Source organism: Anastrepha obliqua, chromosome 4 (assembly GCF_027943255.1).
Source record: "Anastrepha obliqua isolate idAnaObli1 chromosome 4, idAnaObli1_1.0, whole genome shotgun sequence".
In the NCBI taxonomy this organism is placed as follows: Eukaryota; Metazoa; Arthropoda; class Insecta; order Diptera; family Tephritidae; genus Anastrepha; species Anastrepha obliqua.
Window position 1 is genome coordinate 2,470,587 of NC_072895.1, and position 18,751 is coordinate 2,489,337.

Consider the following 18,751-nt stretch of genomic DNA (forward strand, 5'->3'; position numbering starts at 1 on the left):
CGGAGTCGTGTGTATGGGGTAATGTGGTTGGTGCGTACCGATGTTGGATAGGCAGGTTTTGAACGTTTAGGGTTGATGTTGGAATAATGATGTTTGTAATACGACCATTCACGAAGTAACTTGGTTTGCCTCTGTTCATGAATGAGTCGGTGTATGCCGCTAGGTAGAATGACTTCTGATGTGACTGTTGGTGTAATGGACATGTCTTTGGCAATTGTATCTGCCAGTGTGTTACCCTGGATGTCGGAGTGCCCAGGTATCCACATAATTTTGATGCTACTCCGATGGGTTATTAGTATGTTTTTGATACTGTCGATTATTTTGCTTGATTTTTTGTTGTTTTTAATGGCTTGGAAGCAGGACAAACTGTCGGAGCAAATTATATGCTTAGCCTTACTTTTGGCGCAGTATTGAACGGCTTGTAATATGGCGGTTGCTTCAGCGGTGAAAATAGAGCAGAATGAGCACTTTTCTTAGTGTACTCATATAAACTGAAACTGGTTAAAAAAGATATTTGAAAAGTGACGCCTAGATGTCAGTAGTGAATAATTCCTAGTACCTTTTTTATGCCATTTTTGAAATGTTTCAAGTCGACAGATGTACAATTTTACACGATAGAATAACACGTAAAATTATTGAGACGTATATGCAAATGGTGAATCTTTAAGAACACATCGTGAAATACGGTGGAAATAATCGTCCGAATGAGTCGGCAATTCAAAGGTTGGTGGAAAAAATTCAAGAAACTGGTTCTGTCGAGTATAGAAAAAGGACTAGCAGACCAAAAACTGGACGTTCTTGTGTTGCTGAACAACTTTCAACATCGATATCTCAACGTTTTCAAGAATTAGGCATTCATGGGTCGATTGTAGACCTGCTCATGGTGGATATTTAAGTGATGTACTTTTTCACATATAATTGTTGAGAGCCGTATTTTGAATCAAAATAGTGAAATCTGAAAAAATCTAAATTTATATGTTTTATTTTAAAACATCTATGCGCGTCTTTTGAAAGACCCTTAGAGATAATGTTCCAAGCCGAATGGGTATACTTTACTGAAACGAACAAGCTTACAACCTGCGAAGGATTGTTGCTCCAGTAACATTTCTAAAAATTTTGCGAAATGTTTAATGCATTTAAAACAACAATAACAACCTCTCTCCCACTATAGTCGGTTTCATAATATCATAACTATTAGCATAAAAACCGAGCAAAGGCTGTCATTGAGTTGGTATTTTTAACTAATATGTCAACATAACGTTTAACATAATTTTAAACCACATGAAAGACATGCTTTTCTAAAACCTATCCCTGGATATAATATAAAAAAAAATTAGCAGAAATTATTCCAGAACAAAATATTTTGACTGCATGCGTATATTAAAATAAGGAATTTTCGGTGCCACGTTAGTCGGTTCTGCGTAACCGGAACGACCCAGATGTATATCCGACCAAGGACGGTCACTTCAGCAACCATGTCAACAAGATATTTCTAAAACGCTCAGCGCCTTTCTCCAACCCTTTCTCGAACTTTATAAACGTTTTGTAGTTTCTTTGTTTGTACATACAGATGTACGGATTCAATAAGTTTTTAAGAACTTTCTATAAATAAGGAAAATACAATAATGTAATTTATTGAAACTAATATCATAATATTGTATATAAATTGCTAATTTTCTATTAAAACCTAATTTCGGAGGACAACTTTGCACAGGCATCTGTTGTCAGCTTTTCTACCAATTTGCCATCCATGCATCTATATAGATAGCGAGTACATACGAACACTGCGTTAAATAGCTACAGCACTAGGACTTATTGACAACTTTTGACAATTTATTTTTTTCTTATTTACCTATAATAATTTTTTGTATGAAAATATGATTCATTCTCTTACAAAAACCATATACATCCAAGCTTCAAGCTTTGTGCAAATGCAAAAGAAATTCAACAAATTTTCATATGATTTTTTAAATCGAATTTTTAGAAAAATATGGAGTATGCAGTTTATTGCAGTCGCCCCTCGGTAGGCACTGGCAAACCTCCGAGTGTATTTCTGCCATGAAAAAGCTGCTGATAAAAATATTTACCGTCAGCTTAAAATTGTACGTCCCTCTATTTGTGGAACAATATCAAGACGCACACCACAAATGGGATGAGGAGCTAGGCAAAAAACACCCCCTAAAGGGTATATATATATAATTTTAATAACAGTTTGATCTTTTTATTCACTTATTATCTTTTTTTCTGTGTTTATATTGCCCGTTTTCCCGGGTGTCTGGCAGCACTTCTTGTTGAAATAACCAAAATAGGAGAAATGTTTATTAATTTTACAAATTTTTAACTCAAATAACTTAAAAAATTTAAATTCAGAATGTGGAAATGCCCTATACTCGTACCTCCCTTAAAACTTTTTTTCAAAACCGGAGGATTAATATAAAATTGTGAAGTGTATGCGCCAATTATTAATATTTTACGCAGTTTTATAGCCCATTGAATTTAGGTACAATAAAGTGCAAGTTTGTGGCTCAAAAACCGCGCTGATCGCTTTATGGAGAAAATGTAGAAAACTGCCAGCAAAATTAAATAAAATTGTCAAAAATCAACGCTTTGAGCTGCTATGTACGAAAAATTGTTAAAATTAAATAAGAATCAAATTAGTTGTCGGAACTTGTCGATAAGTCTATGTGATATAGTTATTTAACGCATGTCAAAAACTATCGGCAGACATTAAAATTTCTCTGCCATCAGTTTGCGCATATGCTCAATTTGCTGCAAGTCCCGTCGTTTAACCTCACTCATGTACAATACGGGACAGTCCAGGGAACAGCAATTGATCTCGCCTACGCGGTCGCAGCACGCCTGGCATATCTGCTGAATCAGTTGATAGCCACGTTCTATTTTGGCTATTTTTCCATGCAACGTGACAAACGTGCGTTGTGGTTGTCGTTCGCATTTCTCACAGATTCCATCCTTTGTTTGGCGTCCGCAGTCTGTAATGCAATTAGTGACTGAAAAATACTGTGAAATTGTGCTCTTCTTCGAATAATTCGCTGCAGCCAAGCTATTACTGCTGGTGAGTTGATTAGCTGCGGAAACTGGTGGTGCAAGGAGCAGTTTGCGCGGCAGACTGGCGAACCTGCGATGGTGGTTAGTGCCAATCAAATTTCAGTTTTAAAAATATAACTTACAATATTTACCACTCATTCACATCAGCACCGATGAGCAGCAAACAACGATTAAGTGGCGGTATTATAGCCTTTGTGATGTAGTAGATCGCATTGATCTTCAAACCTTCGTCAGCTAAGACTTCATATGGACTGCGTACAAGTCGTATTAATGGCACGCCTGGTGGCCCATTGACAATTATGTATGGAACGCGCTCACCACATCGAGGCACACGACGAGGATCGGTCTGTATCCACCTTCTGCAAACAAATCATTTTTGCGTTCAATAATTCTGTACACAAACTGCACCTGCAAGACAAGTGAACAATGTAAATGTGGTAATGTTTTTACAAACCTCGTCAACTCCAATGCCGGCACGCAAGCAGTTGGTTTGTACCCCTTCAATCCCCGAAACTCCTTTGCAAATATTAAATCTTGCAAATTCGCACGTCCAGCCAGGAGTTTACTGAATTGGCGGCAAACATATTGCTTTATTTGGCTTACATCCGTCGTTTCGAACAAGATACGTAATATCTTCTCCAGTATTTTTGCAACAGCCGGACAACCGTCACGCCGCACCGTCTCAATGCCCTTGGCCTCATACACTGGTTCCGTTTGATCTGCCGTTTCATACATATACCCGACATAACGTTTCTTTGTCTGTAGTATGCAGGGTTGATACACCTTCTCCAGTTTCAATTTAACTGGTTGCGGGTTAGCTTTGGTGACTGCCTCTGCGATTTCTTCGCCTATTTTGAAAGCTTGCTCACGATTTCGTCCAGGCACCTGCACGAATAACGAGTCCGTATCGCCGTATACGACTCGCACCCGCCACTTTTCATTCGACTCGACCATACGGATTGCACGTTCCAGCGTCTCGCGACCTTTTACAACAACAGAATCACCTACTTCGACGGCAGGCATTCGTCCACTGAAATTGGCTGCTGTGTAGCCGTATGTTACATTCGCCATTAGTTTGAGTCCCAGCTGACGCGAATGGAGCACACGCTGAAGCGCTGAGTTCGATTTGTCTAACTTCATGGACTGTTTAACCATTTGACGAGTATTTAAAATTTCGCTGAGCATACGTGGTAAAATACCCTCGCGTACTGAGGATTTAACGAAAACAACACCACAAGGCGATATGGTGATGAGGTCATTGTCGATTAGGTGACGCAGCATTGATGGCGACACGCGTAACTGGGAGGCGCCAAACTCAAATGGCGTGGAGCTATGAATATGAAGTTGCAATAAGGTAATTAAAAGAGTGGTAAGAGTGAGGAAAAGTGAGGGATATACTCGATACTAACTGTCCCAGATGCTCCACGCGGCCCAAACAAGTAGAGAAACAGTAGTTATAGGCGATTATCATGCTCGGGTAAAGACTTTGGAAGTCTAATACTATAACAGGATCAGCGTAGAACCGTGACTGTGGTTCTAAAATTAACGGCAAATATTCAGGGGCACGCATGTGGGCGCGCTGTTGCACGCTCGGTGATAGTGGCACTAGATTTCGCGGCTTTGCTATCCTTTAGATGGAAAAAGAATTTGTGTTTATTCAAAAATTTGCACAATTCGACTCGATTTCCTGAATTACTATTTAGTTAACGGAATCGCTGTAAATTTGTGATAATATTTGATTTTTTTTTTTTGTTTTTTTTTTTAATACATAAATTATCATGCAACTTTTTACTCTTCGAAAGTACAGAAGTACAGATATTATTTTTAAAAGTTAAATAGTGGCTGACCTAGCCAAATATTGACTTGCATTCTGAGGAGCAGACAGCTAGAAAAAGTTTACGACTTGCTTGGAAATAATTATTCTGCTTAAGAAAAGTTCCGACTAAAAAAAAAAGTTGTTCAAACTCCTCATTTAAGTGTATAAGTTGGAGGAAGAGCTCCATGTTTGTCTATAGGTGTTGAAATTGAAATTTGAAAAAGACGATTCAAGAAGCAATGAGAGAATGGTAACTCCTGAAACTCTTAGACTAAAAAGCTCATTTCATTGTATTTAAGGGGGTAGTATGGTATTTTTTTTTTCATTTTTTTTTTTTTTTTTAATTATTCTATAACATCTTAAGATTATTAAGTTTGAAGTGCATTAGAGTAAAATTGACAAAGACACAAAGGATTAAGTATCTACCTCTCCAACCGGATTTCACGCTGCCGAAAATCTTTAAACGCGTTTTTCTCACACTTGCCTTTTTTACGGTCGGTGTCCACTGTAGATTCATATCTACTGCACCGATTCTTTTCAAATTTGGTTTTTTTGTTTCTTTACTTTACTCACGAGGTAATGACGTCGAGTTTTTTTTTTTTAAATTTTGTCATATTTTAAAACAACAAAGTTTTCAAGTTTTTTTTTATGAAAAATCGGTGTTTTGACTTCAAAGCGCTTTAAAAAATTAAAAAAAAAAAAAAATCGACGTTGTTACCTGCGAAACTTTATTAGCTGATGAAATCAATTTGGTTTTTTGATTTTAGTTGATCCAGTAATGAGTTCTGAGGGACACCGCAATAAAACTTTTTTATGAGACGTCCGCGAAGATTCGCTGCCACCAACTAATTTCTTCATAAAAATCAATGAAAATTTCACACAATATTCTTTAAATATGACTTTATAATGAAGTAATTTTAAAATTTTGAATAAATCAACTGTGTCGACAAAAAAAAATTCGAAAAATATGCTTGTTTTACACCGAATTAACCACACTACCCCTTTAAAGCTCTGGAAAGTAAAAGGGTAGATAGACAAGGAGAAAATGAGAGAAGTGACAGAGAGGAAGAGATAGGGTAGAATAGAGATAAAGACAGAGATAGCAAGACCTGTAAGAATTTTCAAGATTCTTTGACCAATCTAAAAATATCCTCCAGAATCAGAGAACGAATTTTACTCATTCTCATGACATCGGCACCCGAAATTCGTTTCCTTGCGGCCAAATCGGGTCCTCAAAGATTCCAATGGGAATAATGCCGACCATCAGCCGAACATCTTCTCTTTCATTTTTAGAAGAAAGTTTAAACAGGTTTCTGTTCGGACTTGTCACAAAACACTTTGCAGATCTGCAGCGTTCTAGACTGGACCATCGCTCTTTATATAAGCTGCATACACAATCGCTGATCCAATTCATGATTCCTGTAGAACTGATTCCGACTATTGGCTCTGGTCACTGTGGAGTAACCGTAGCTCCGCAGTTGGCCAATTCATCGGTTAATATCAGCTCATTGCATAGGTGTTAAAAACGAAAGATTTAAACTTATTTTCCATTTGGGAACAAAAATTAAGAAGCTTTCTCTAGTATTATATTTGTCTACTTTTGCTATTTATTTAAACGACTTACCTCAACATCATACTTTCCACTCGAAATTGTGAGCCACGTGACAGCACTTCATAGAATTGTATGCCAATCAACTTTGCCATCTCACTGGTGCGGCCAATCAGATCCAGCTGCTCTAACAATGCCAGCGTCCCACGCACACGTTCCACATAATATTCAATGACAATCCAACGCGTAGGGGGCACATCAAACCAGTCGGTAAGTGCGCGGTGATTATGGGCTGGGCAGCGTTTATGCAAAATGTGATACATAACATTTTCGAATGTGTATGAGGTGAGCGCAATTTCAGAACGCATTAAACGCCAGATATCCAAGAGTATACGACCACATAACTTCATCTAAAAAAAACTAAATGTTTAAAATGCACTTTACTAAAATCTGAATGTTTGTATATCCCCCTACTCTTTATATAGTGTCTATCAGTTTTACATAGGATCTAAAGTAAGCCGCTCTCACCTCTATGTCCAAATCTGTGAAGTGCTCACGATCCTCATCTACATATTCACGTACTTTCTGCGTCGGCACACGGGACAGCAAAGGCGCAATATTGAAACCAAGTTGCTTAGCACGTTCCAATATATATCCCCAAGACGCCGTCTCGATTTCATAACCACCGTATATGTCAGGATCCCATTGCATACACAATTCCACAAGTGATTCGAATGCTTCAATTTCGGTGCTTACGAAACGCATCGCAATATCATCATTGCCACCCGTGCCAAGCATACGGAAGTCCTGCTCACTGCCAATATCCTTTACAATGATGCAGCCACAAGCATTTTGTGGCAACTGTGCTATGTCCGCGTTTGGCGTTGCTGGCGAGCGATGTTCGATGGCATAAAAAATGCAACGCACTTCATCGAACGCAGGATCAGGAAGCAGATTATCACGCGTGGGTACAAATAACTCCAAAATTATGGTTGTTATATAATTGCACTGAAAATTAGTTAAACGTATTAGTATCTATACAAGCATAGCAATTGTCAGCAAAAACATACACTCCTTATCCAAAACCTACGCTAATATCGAAATTGGCGCTGACAAAATTGGCCTTAAAATCAACGAAGATAAAACGAAACAGCAAAATAAGCCAACATCAGACAAACTGAAAATTTACCCATATTCTTTGGCAATCGTGGAATCTTTTTCCTACTTAGGCTTCAAAAAGCCTCACCATCGATAGAGAATTCATGCAGCTAACAGGCCATGCGCGTCACTAATGAAACTTTTCAAATCGAAGCTACTAAACAGGCAATGCAAATTGGTTCTGTGCAGAGCCATCATTAAACCAGTCTCATGCTATGGAGTTGAATCTTGACACTACTTGAAACAGATAAAGCAAAACTGCAAATCGTCTAACGAAAAATATTCAGAAAAAATTTTGGAACAATCAAGGATCATCAAAGCGCAGAGGTTAATTTGGCTGGTTCAATTAACAAGAGTGAAGGGTACGAGGGAAGAAGAAAATTATAGAAGCCAGAGTGAAAATGAACGGCGAAAGAAACTAACACTTTATAAGGCTCTCATTATACAAGTACTATCGTATGGCGCAGAAGCTTGGACATCCAATGAGGCGTCCCTTGGAGTGTATGAGAGAAAGATGCTGAAGATTTTTGGGTCTTTGCACGTTAGTGACGTAACGTAGGCGATGAAACTGTATGAGCCGTACGAGCTTTAACAGCGGCTTCGTTGGCAACAACAACAACAGAAAGAAACGATCGGCGCGCTTTGTTAAACCCGGCCAAATTCGCTTAAGCGGTTATCGCGCTAATCAAAAAGAAGAAGAAGAGCATTCAACACTAAAGCAACGAAGAGACCGAGAACAAGATGGCTCACAAAGAGCTGTAGTGCTAAAAGATGATGATTAGTATCTATAGCATTGTCGGCCGTTGTAGCGACACGAACCATCAAAAGTATAGTATATAAAATGTTTTTTTTCTAATGCGGTCACCCCTAAGCAGGTAATCGCAAACCTGAGTGTATTTCTGTCATGAAAAAGCAGGAGGAGCGGCTTGACCAAACAACCAGCAAAGGGTGTAAATGTTGCGACCATTTATAAAAACTATCGTAAGAGAAACTCAACTCGTGGAATAGCTTGCGGGTTATTTTACCCTCATGCTAACACAAACCTACAAATTTTCATGTTTTCATACCTCTACATCGGATTTAGCTTGCTGCAAGTTTTCAAAATTTACTTTGAAACCAAAAGTATTATCCAGCGACGCACTGTTCAACCCGTAACTCAGCTCATTTGAGCTTATTGGTTTGTTGTCCAGCAAATCTTTTATAAATGAGCTTCGCTTTAGCGCATCCGATACTATTTGGCTTGAGATTGTTGAGTCGTTAGAAGCCGAACATTGTTCGCTATTCGGGGTCTGTATGCTTTTTTCAATTTGAGATGCCGTTAAACTATTATCTGTTGTTACTACGCTTATTTCAGGGCTGACGCTAGCCATTAACTTTTTATTCAAACAAAGTTTAGAGCGCCTTTCGCGCGATTTCATACTCAGATCTTCATTCGTAGCATTTTCTGGCTTGATCACATTTCTTAATTTTGATGACTTTTCCGCATTCGCTGCCGGCGTTGGTGGAGTAAATGTTATGAAATTTGTACTGTTCAGAATACTCTCCTCGTCATCTTCACCCGTGCCATCGTTTAGTATCATTGATATTTTTTGGCGTCGTACTTTTATAGGACTTTCTTCTAAATTAACTCTATGTTGAGTAGATGTTTCTCCATTGGACAAAAGATTGCGGGCCTTTAACCACAGCTTGGCATCTTGACGAGTAGGGGGATGCATTTGAGGTGTCATCATTACTCGTCGCGGTTCGGCAAAGTACTCCCGAATGCGCTGACTATTACGATGAGATGGTGTGGTAAGTGCTGAAGGGCCGCCAATAGCCAACAGCTTCCGACGGCGCCACTCATTAAGGCCTCTAAGCTCATCCCCCAACACACTTTTGAATTCGTTGCAGTCATTAAGCGTATTTCCTGTTGTTTATACAAAAAAAAGGATTTTTTTTACTCACTCGAAAAAAAGAAAAATTGTGAAAGGAGCAGTTATTTTGTTTTATATTAAACTAACAAGATTTTGCCTTACCTGGAATATGCAAAATAATATGGCCCACTTCCTTCAGCTTTGTTATGTCATTCGGATTGCCATAGAAAGGTGTTTGAAATTCATATTCAGGAATTCCAAGCTTTTCACAGCTCGCCAATACCTCATCATAAGTTGGTGGTGTATTAAGTAGTGTTAGCTGTACTAAATGCTTTGTATACTCTGATATTTGCGGCGATATATTACTTCTATTTGCACTTGAACCATGTCCTTGCTCGGCATTTTTATTGACCCCAGGCGACTGGCAACATTCCATGGGACTATTGGGTTCTTCTCTAAATACCTGGAGGGATGAACAGGTTTGTGGTGCAATGCCTACTATTGGACTCAAAATTTCATCAGAATTTATTGGGATACTTAAATCATCCGTAAAAGATGCATCATAAAAGCTTTGGATATGCAAATCGTCAGAATCCGCAAGATCATCATCTATTTTAAGCTCGTTTGTTGGTGAAGTGGCCAGCTCGATGAAGTTCTCAACTCTTTCAGTCGGTTCAATGTGTTTATTGGAAACAACATTATTTTTGAGCATACTTCTTCGCTGTATCAGATGAAAGCTTCTGCGCAGGCGCTTTGCGCCAACTGTAGTAGTGACGTCTTCTGTGTCTGACGCCGCTATTTCATCGCTTTCGTTCGAGTTATCTAGGGAATTTGCAATGTCCTTTGCCAATTGCATCTCTTTTTCATTTCCATTTGTGTTATACTGTAGACCTGCTGAGATTGTGCTACTGTTCGCTTGCTGTTGCCGGTCAGGAGTGGTCATTTTAATCTTTTTAGCGCCAAGTATACTATCATTAGTACTGGCTTTTTCTTTTCGCATTTCAGAAGAATTGGAACAATCAGCACTTATTCGCATTGCATTTCTTTTAATTTTTACCACACACTTTCGAATATTATGGGCATGGGTTTTATTGGTTGTCGAAAAATCTTGACCATTTTGAATATCTTTTCGACTAACCTCAGCGTCAGTTGGCTTAGGCCTCCGATTTGAACGTCTAGGCTGAATTTGATCGGTTCCCTGCTCTGTTTCTTTCGCTATCTTTTCAATGCTGTAGACCTTTAAGAGTCCTTTATTTTTTCTACGAGGTGTAAGCTCGCAAGTAATGTGTGTTTTGTCTAAGTCCTTAGTTTTTCGGGAGCGTCGAATAGGAGTGCTGAAAGCAAACTGGTAAATAATATAAAATCTTCAGAACAAATCGATAAATATTTCCTTTCCGGTTCGCAGTTCGCTCTCTCATTCGTAATTCACTGCGCCATAAAAAATGGGAGAGCGAATTGCCTCATTTGTGAGTAATTCTTCGGAGGTTAATCGAAATTAGATAGATTAAACCAAAACAAAAAAACATAGTGAACAAATTTTAAATAATGACCTGAAAAAGTATTTTAAAAGAGTGAAAGCGAAAAATAAATTGTTAACAAAATTATTATGTTAAGGAGGCTGTTGAACACCTCAAGAATTGTGGAGGAGACCTTCTGCCATTTGCTGGCACTTTTTCTTACTGCTGGAAAATGGAAGGAAAAAATTGAATAAAATCTTAGTCTTAAATTACTTTTTTCTCCATCACCGATACTAACGACAAATAACAAACAAGAGGGAGAGCTGCCAAAGTGAACTACGAATGTGGAAAAAGGTAATTCGTGAATTACTTAGCAAATTGTTCAGAGAGCGAATTACGTGCCGTGGGAACATAACATAAACTTTATCATCTTCACAGTTTCATACTTATTTTTAATTACACCCTAAAGAAATCTTACTAATTTATAATTTTAATAAGTTCTCTTCAAAATTATGAACCTCTGACTCTGGTCAATCGTGTCAATTTATGTGAATGAATGAATGAAAATGAGATTTGCACTTCGACCTTATTGTCTTTTGAACCATCTACTCATAACAGTACTCCTCCAAACCCAATTCTCTCAATAAACCATCCCATGCAGAAGGCTATGCAATTTGCAGTGGCTTATGAGAATGCTCGTGAGCATTTTCAGTTTATCCTAAGGGAGAGTTATGAGTTACTTGAATCTTCTTTGGTTATACCCCCAGTAAGACTTTGACGTAGCCCCATAATTTCAGGCCAACTCACGTCATGTAGCCTTACTCACACTTCACTTCTAAGCTCTTCCTTGATGACGTGTTGTCCCGTACCAAGGAAGAGTTCGGCTCCTATGAATAACTAGGCCGCAGTCTCTCTACGATACGATTGTGTATTACTAGCAAGTTTAATTTCTCCATGTACTCAAGGACTAATGAAAACTTAACCTCAAAGAATGGCACTGCCTTGAGTACCGCCTGACCGTCGCTCATAATGGCAATTCGTTAATTCTGGGGGTTTCCGTCTAAGTTGTAAGATATGGGGGTATGACATACGTCAATTTATATGCGTTTTGAACAAACTGGCGTTACTACAGAACAATCGGGTCAGGTAGCGGCATTGTCCATTTGCTATTTATATTGAATCTCTTAGCGCATAAACAAAAATAAATGTAAAATATAAATTATTTTTAATTAGATGAATCGAAATAAAACTTCAAATAGTAATTTTCTTCACCACAACGGCACCAACCGAAATAAGTTTAAAAAAAGTTTACCATTTAGAAATTCCATCATTAGCCACTTCATTTCTTGTGGCAATCTCTTCCCGCAATGTGCATGAATTCCAGTCTAAACTTTTCCGACGCAATGTGGTTAGTGCCAGCTTTTTACTTAGTGTCATTTTTGTACTGAAATTTACATTACTGATAGTTTTATTATAGTTTTTACAACCACTTATTTGCAAAAAACTAACCTTTTAGAGACGTCGCTACCGAGTTCTAAATTTCTCAAAACTGAATGTCGCGCTGGAGTTGGTTCATTGTCTTTAGCTATGCTTTCTTACATAAATTGGAATTAGTAATATTTAACGCAACGGGTAACGGGTCACTTACTTTCATTCATTTTACAAGTGATTTTTAACGGTAATGGCGCATATTTCTTGCTTGCACTCGATTTTGGCGTTCGTGGTGATCGCTTCGGTGATAGATTTGCCCGATTTTGCCCAGGAGCCCTAGGCGTTTGCGGAGAAGTTTTCACATTTGTGTTGTTACCCGCTCTCGATCTACATGCAGTTTTAGTAGGCGTTTTCAACAGCAAATCATCCGACCCATCCATCTGTGGCAGATCTGTTTCAAAATTTTCTTCTTGTGCTAGTTGGCTAGGTGTAAATTTTAATATTAGCTCTTCCATATCCTCTAGAGCGATGGAAAAATCATGCATATTTCCATTTTCACTTGTGTCGGAATCGGTGTCACTATCAGGCAGATGTTGGCTGATGGCTGCAGCAACCACTTGCTTGTCCAATAACTCCGGTGACGGATCGACTAAAAATAAATATTTATTTTACTAATGCCCTACAAAATTTTAGCAATTTCCTTGCTTACATTTTTTATGTGCTTGAGTGAGAGGCGCTAAGGTGCTATCTAAATCAATTTGGTTTTCATCTTCCTCGTATTCTTCCAGCTGTTGTAGTACATCAAGCAATTCCTTGTCCTCTGCGCATACTAGAGATATTAGTTTTGTGTATAGTATCGAAGATTTTTTATTTGAAAATTCTTACTTACGGCTTGCATTTAATCGTGTTGGAGACTCGGTCGTTAAATTTAAAATAAGTTCTTCATCCATGACCGTGTCATCTGTGAAAATGCTATCTCCACGAGCAGCAGTCTCATGGCTTACAGACGGTTTGACTGCAGAATGTGCCAATGAACCACTATGCAGGAAGCCGCTGTGCGATACGTGGTTCTCAATGAAGGAGGCGTCGACTAAGTTTTCGTTTGGTGTGCACTCTTCCGGATAGATAGCATTTCCTATGACTTTGCGAAGATTAAATGTACGCTTCTAAAAGTATTCACATTATATCCATAATATATGTATATTAGCATAAGTATATTTTTGTGCTGAAAATGAGATTTTCAGTTACCTGATCTGTGCCACCAACATCGTCTGAAGTAAAATTAGCAGTACGAGACTGAAGCGTGGAATTTGCAGTTTGGTCTAGTTGGCTGCTGCTAATTGTTGTTGTCAAATCTAAAGCCAATAACTTGCTTTGCAAAACTGTTTTGTGAAAAATTTCGGACTCTGTTAATTGTACATTGGGACGTTCTTGAGATGTTGGTATCTCCAAAATGGGCACCTAAATATTATATTATATTCATTATACTCATTAGGTGACATCACTTTATTTAATTACATTATCTCCCGGAAGTCTTTCAGCCATTTTCTGCCTACGCAAGCGCTCATCATTCCAAATAGCTTCAATACCTGGATTAGAATGAGTGTTGCTATCGTTGCTGCGCATTGCGAGCTGAAAACGGTTTAAAATGAAATTGGATCCAATATCCACCTCAAGTGAGCAGGTTGATTGTTTTTTAGTTACAGGTGCAATAATTCTATGTGGCTCATTTTGTTCCAGAACGCGCAAATCTAATTACCAGATTATAATACATTCCCATACACGATGCATAAAATATTGTGACTTCATTTACCCACCTCCCGAATTATTATCGTCGCCCGTCTGTCGTAATTTTACAATTTCCAAAGGCACATGCACAAAACTCATGCCGTACAAATTATAATCGATCATAAACTGGAGAATATATGGCACATGTGACTCGAAAGGATGAAAGTTCTTATTCATAATGGCGCCACTTTGTAGCAAATTCGATGCGCGCCGTACAAATCGAGGGTTAAACATATAAATTTTAAGAAATTGATGTTCACTACGATGGTACCCATAGAAAGGACTGAAATGCAATTGATAAAGTAACACACGTCCAATCCTATCTGTGCATAAGCCAAGTACTGAATCTTACATGCCCTTAACCAGCTGGACCTTGAATACATGTTGCGCACTAGAACACGCCTGGCCCAGAGAAACGTTAATAGCCTTGTCCACACTGCTAGTGATCTGATAGATTGCCTTATTTAATGATTCAAATTCCTTCGCCTCGTAAGGTATGTAGAAATACGGAAAAACACCATGCACATGCATACAAGTCTTGCGACCATCAGCGCTGGACCCAAACACTCTTATAATGGGTACCTGCAAAAGTGTAGTGTTTAGTATGATTATAAATGTGTAACATTTAACCGACTCTTTTAATTTCTTTGCCGCGAAATTCTGAGTAACATGGATCAAAGCCATATATTGGCTTTTCCATGTAGAAATCTGCAATGACCAGCCGCACAGAGAATACGCCATCCACTTCGTTTTTGGACTCGCTCATTTCTGTGCACGCATTCTCCTCCATGTATTATTGTGAAATTCCAATTTCGGCAAACCAACCAAAAACATCGAATCCCTTTCAAAAACAATAAACATTGGAGCAAGGCGAATGCACATACAATTTTACAAACGTATCGATAAGTGCTATTTAATCGATTACTGATGAGTACACTGTTAAAATAGGATTACGATGAGAGAGCCAGTCCGTACGAAAGAATTTTTGGTACATTAATGACAAATAAACAATTTGGCTTTGGAATTGTTAATATAATATTATATGTACTAGAAAATAATAATTTTAAAGACCACGCAAGTGCGTATTTTTTAATAACGAAATGTTATGCAATACAAAATAACACCACTAACCCAGGTTATTCTGCGACACCGTGCCCATTAGATGACTTGCAGCCACGAGGTGCTGTATTAGAACGGCGCCCCTCAACACCGCGTCGGCTTGAAAAGTAACGGTGGCATTACCGCAGCCACGGAGTGACTTGCAAGCGCAGCACCCAGGTCCGCAGCTTGACACCAAAAGTGGCGATGCTACACCTCTAACCCACGATGTGACAGTCAGTGGACCTGCCGAAGAACGTAGAAATATCTGCGGACTTTAAAATTGGGCTGCTCGAGACCCAGAACAGCGGCTTAAAAACGAAAGCTTGGCGCGTCCTGAGTAGCAGCAAAGAGGATACGGAACTCCGGCTCAACCAGGTTATTAAGAATGACTCCTATGAAACTAAAAGGAGAATAGGCTTCCGGTGATGGTTCCCACACTCACCGACGTTACCGTATATCATGCCTGTTTCCAGTGAGATACGAAATTGCGTAGAACTTGTGCCCGTAGAGAATAGCGGCTTTCGTTTGGTTCGTATTTACACAAGACATTGGTTTGTGTCTGCTTGTATCGAGACAATGTTGCTAATGGATTTTCAAGCAGATATTTTTTTTATATTTTTTATAATTTATATAATTTTATAATTTTTTTTTTTTAATTTAATTTCTGCAGTACCACAGGTAGTGGAGCGAAATATCACAGGCAGTTATTGTAGGAGGAATCTGGGTCTGGGCCCGGTCCGACCGTCATAGGAACGCGGGTTATCGACGTGGTATCTGCTTGAAAGTATGCAATTTTTGAAGCTCCACGGGATTTCTCGGCCGTAAGTAGAAAGATAGTGAAATAAGCTAATAAAATAACTAACACACATACCATATATTTCCTGTCAATAATTCGCTACCTCCAAAACATATTGTAGCGAATGCTGAAGTTTCGCGAACCGTCTGGCAACCATAGCGAACGAGATACTAAAACAAAAACATGAATTAGCTTTGATGGTGGCAACAGATAGAGAGACAGAGCACCCTTCTAGGTCGACCGCTAGATGAGTTAGACGATAACGACAGGTGACCACATTGCACAGGAGGCGTTCTCTGCAGGAGGGGTTTAGTAAGCTACTACAACAGCAGAACTCGCCTGAAGACACGAGCTGTCAGATCTAGAAATTACGATAGCTGTGAAGCAAAGATGATAGAGTGCATGGATACGCCTTCCGCATTCGCTGTGTCATAAGAGCACATGAATAAACACATTTAGAGCCTTTATATTAATTTGGGCTTTCGCAATTCATTAGTTTCAATTTTCGTTTTCATTAGGTTGAATTTTAACAAACTTGTATTTTCTCCTCCGTTTGTATGTTTTGTATAAGAAAGGGAACTGTAGTCAGATTTGTCAAAATCGCGAAAGAAAAAGTAACTGTTTTGGGAAGGCGCCATCTATGGTAATGAATTCGCCTTGTACATATATAAGCTGAGGTGCACTCGCATAGGATATTCAATCGGAAGTTGAACTTTTAAGCGAATAGGTGAACGTGTACATGTAAAGTGTTGGAGATAAAGTAAAGCAAGTGTGTTGCATTAATTTGTGACTTTTATTTGACAATCTAGTGATCGAACTCAAATGAGTTATTGTAAAAAATGTATTTGAAGTTTAACATAAGAAAATTCGTAAAAGTATGCTCGGAAATGATCTTGCCGACGCCTCATATTGTGGATTCCGTGCCCTCACCGTCGACACCAATATATGTTCCTCTGCCAATGCTATCGCCTTCAGTCAGTGTGCTACCAACAATGGTATCTGTACCAACTACCAGCGTGCATTAGTGTTGATTCTCCATCACCATCAACATCATAAATACAATCTACATCTCCGCTACTTTAATCATCTGCTTCACCCCAGTCACAGCGAACAAATGAAAAATGATGTTTTGAAGAACATGTTGGAAGCTATTGAGATTTTCAAAAATAGAGCCTGGAAAAGGAAAAGAATGCAGTAACCCAACAGAGGACTCTTTTGGAATAATGATTTTCACTATGATTTCTGGATTTTATTGTACTTGTACTTTTTATATAAACGTTATAGTTTACATAAATTATAAAATAATTCGCAAATTAAACTGTTTTCTTGATTAATTTTGTTACCGATGTATTTTGTAAATAAATTTGCAAGCAAATGAAAGCGGCCATCACGTCAAACCTTTACGACATACATCCACGTCAGTGAGTGTCATCTTGTTGAAAAAATATTTCATTACTTGGGTGTAAAATACTGTATTCCAGAGTCTTCATTTATACCACACCGATTTAGCTGCAAGATCAATGAAAAATATTAAAATGTATTCAATTGAGAAAACTTACGTTTTTAAATATTTCGTTGTTTGCAGAAATACACTTGGAGGTTTGCCATTGCCTGCCGAGGGGCGACCGCTATTAGAAAAATGTTTATCTTAATTTTGGTGTTTCACCGAAATTCGAACCTACGTTCTCTCTGTGAATTCCGCATGGTAGTCACGCACCAAACCATTCGGCTACGGCGGATTTACTTATTAAAGGAGTGTTGGAATTTTATAATTGCATGCCCTATATTTGCAGTAAGGCTTAAGCTCAGGTCCTGCGACCAGCGTTACGTTGTTAAGCAAACTGTATTACGGCAGTAGACGAAGGTCCAAAACTGACAAAATACTGCAACCAGAACGGCTACGGGATGTCTCCTTTTCAACATCTCATAGTGAGACATTTATGTTCCCAATTAGGAAATCTAATGCTATGCTCAACAAGCAGCTCCTGCTGGACTTCTATCGTAGGAACCACCCCTACAGGTACTGGCTGGATACTGAGCCACCCCCTAGACACGTCAGAAGACATCTCTTCAACGACACTGACCAGATCAATAACTATTGCAAACGAAGAGATTAGCCTGCCTCGTGAGATCCACGTTACTTTGGCACAATTACGGTTCATTCCTACCTATCCAGAATCAACTCTGACATACTCAAAATATTTCCAGCATATACCCAACGTCAACCACCTATTCACGTACCCATTTCCCTCTAGGGTCAACCAGACGCAACAACTCGTTTCCTGGGTCTATCGTTAGATGAGATTGACAATGACGTCCGATGACTTCACCGCACTCAGCAGGGTATCAATATCAATAACGGCAACCCATGACAGTCGGTTATACCTTACCGGAACCACCCGGATTTATATCCGGCCAAGACAAGTCAACTGTTCTCACTCCAGCAGCGTTTCTCAAGAATTTATGGAGAAATTTTATGCCGTTACAGCAACAACAACGACATCCAATGGCTGGCCTTCTGGCATCGAGCCATCCCAAAAATATAAAATGCAATTTTACACAATTTTGACAATTGATGGTTACTTACTAGATACCTGAAATATTCAATCACTATGTCTTATTCAAGATTAATCTTTGGCAATCACCGCCACAAGTATGTACTTCCCGATCACCAAAGATTTTCAATAATTTCTTTTAATATTACCAAACTTTACTGGGAGAGAAGTAAGAATTGAT

General features: G+C 38.7%; 1 protein-coding gene across 2 annotated transcripts; it reads right to left on the minus strand.

Moving 5' to 3' along the window:
• Positions 1 to 2,610: 2,610 nt before the first annotated feature.
• LOC129244023 (DNA polymerase zeta catalytic subunit) lies at positions 2,611 to 15,110 on the minus strand. 2 transcript variants are annotated; one of them, XM_054881603.1, is made up of 18 exons: positions 14,753 to 15,110; positions 14,471 to 14,700; positions 14,148 to 14,401; positions 13,849 to 14,081; positions 13,579 to 13,791; positions 13,220 to 13,496; positions 13,040 to 13,159; positions 12,548 to 12,979; positions 12,409 to 12,493; positions 12,212 to 12,343; positions 9,605 to 10,776; positions 8,657 to 9,495; positions 6,960 to 7,439; positions 6,507 to 6,841; positions 4,476 to 4,694; positions 3,521 to 4,396; positions 3,198 to 3,425; positions 2,611 to 3,136 (listed from the first exon to the last, which is right to left on the minus strand). In XM_054881603.1, exons 1-18 carry the CDS (start codon positions 14,906 to 14,908, stop codon positions 2,728 to 2,730), a joined length of 6,690 nt encoding a protein of 2,229 aa, XP_054737578.1. In that variant the 5' UTR covers positions 14,909 to 15,110; the 3' UTR covers positions 2,611 to 2,727. The 2 variants fall into 2 exon arrangements, with proteins under 2 accessions (XP_054737578.1, XP_054737577.1); XM_054881602.1 differs by lacking the exons at positions 14,148 to 14,401; positions 14,471 to 14,700; positions 14,753 to 15,110 and having other exon boundaries at positions 13,040 to 13,150; positions 13,849 to 14,060.
• Positions 15,111 to 18,751: the final 3,641 nt, after the last annotated feature.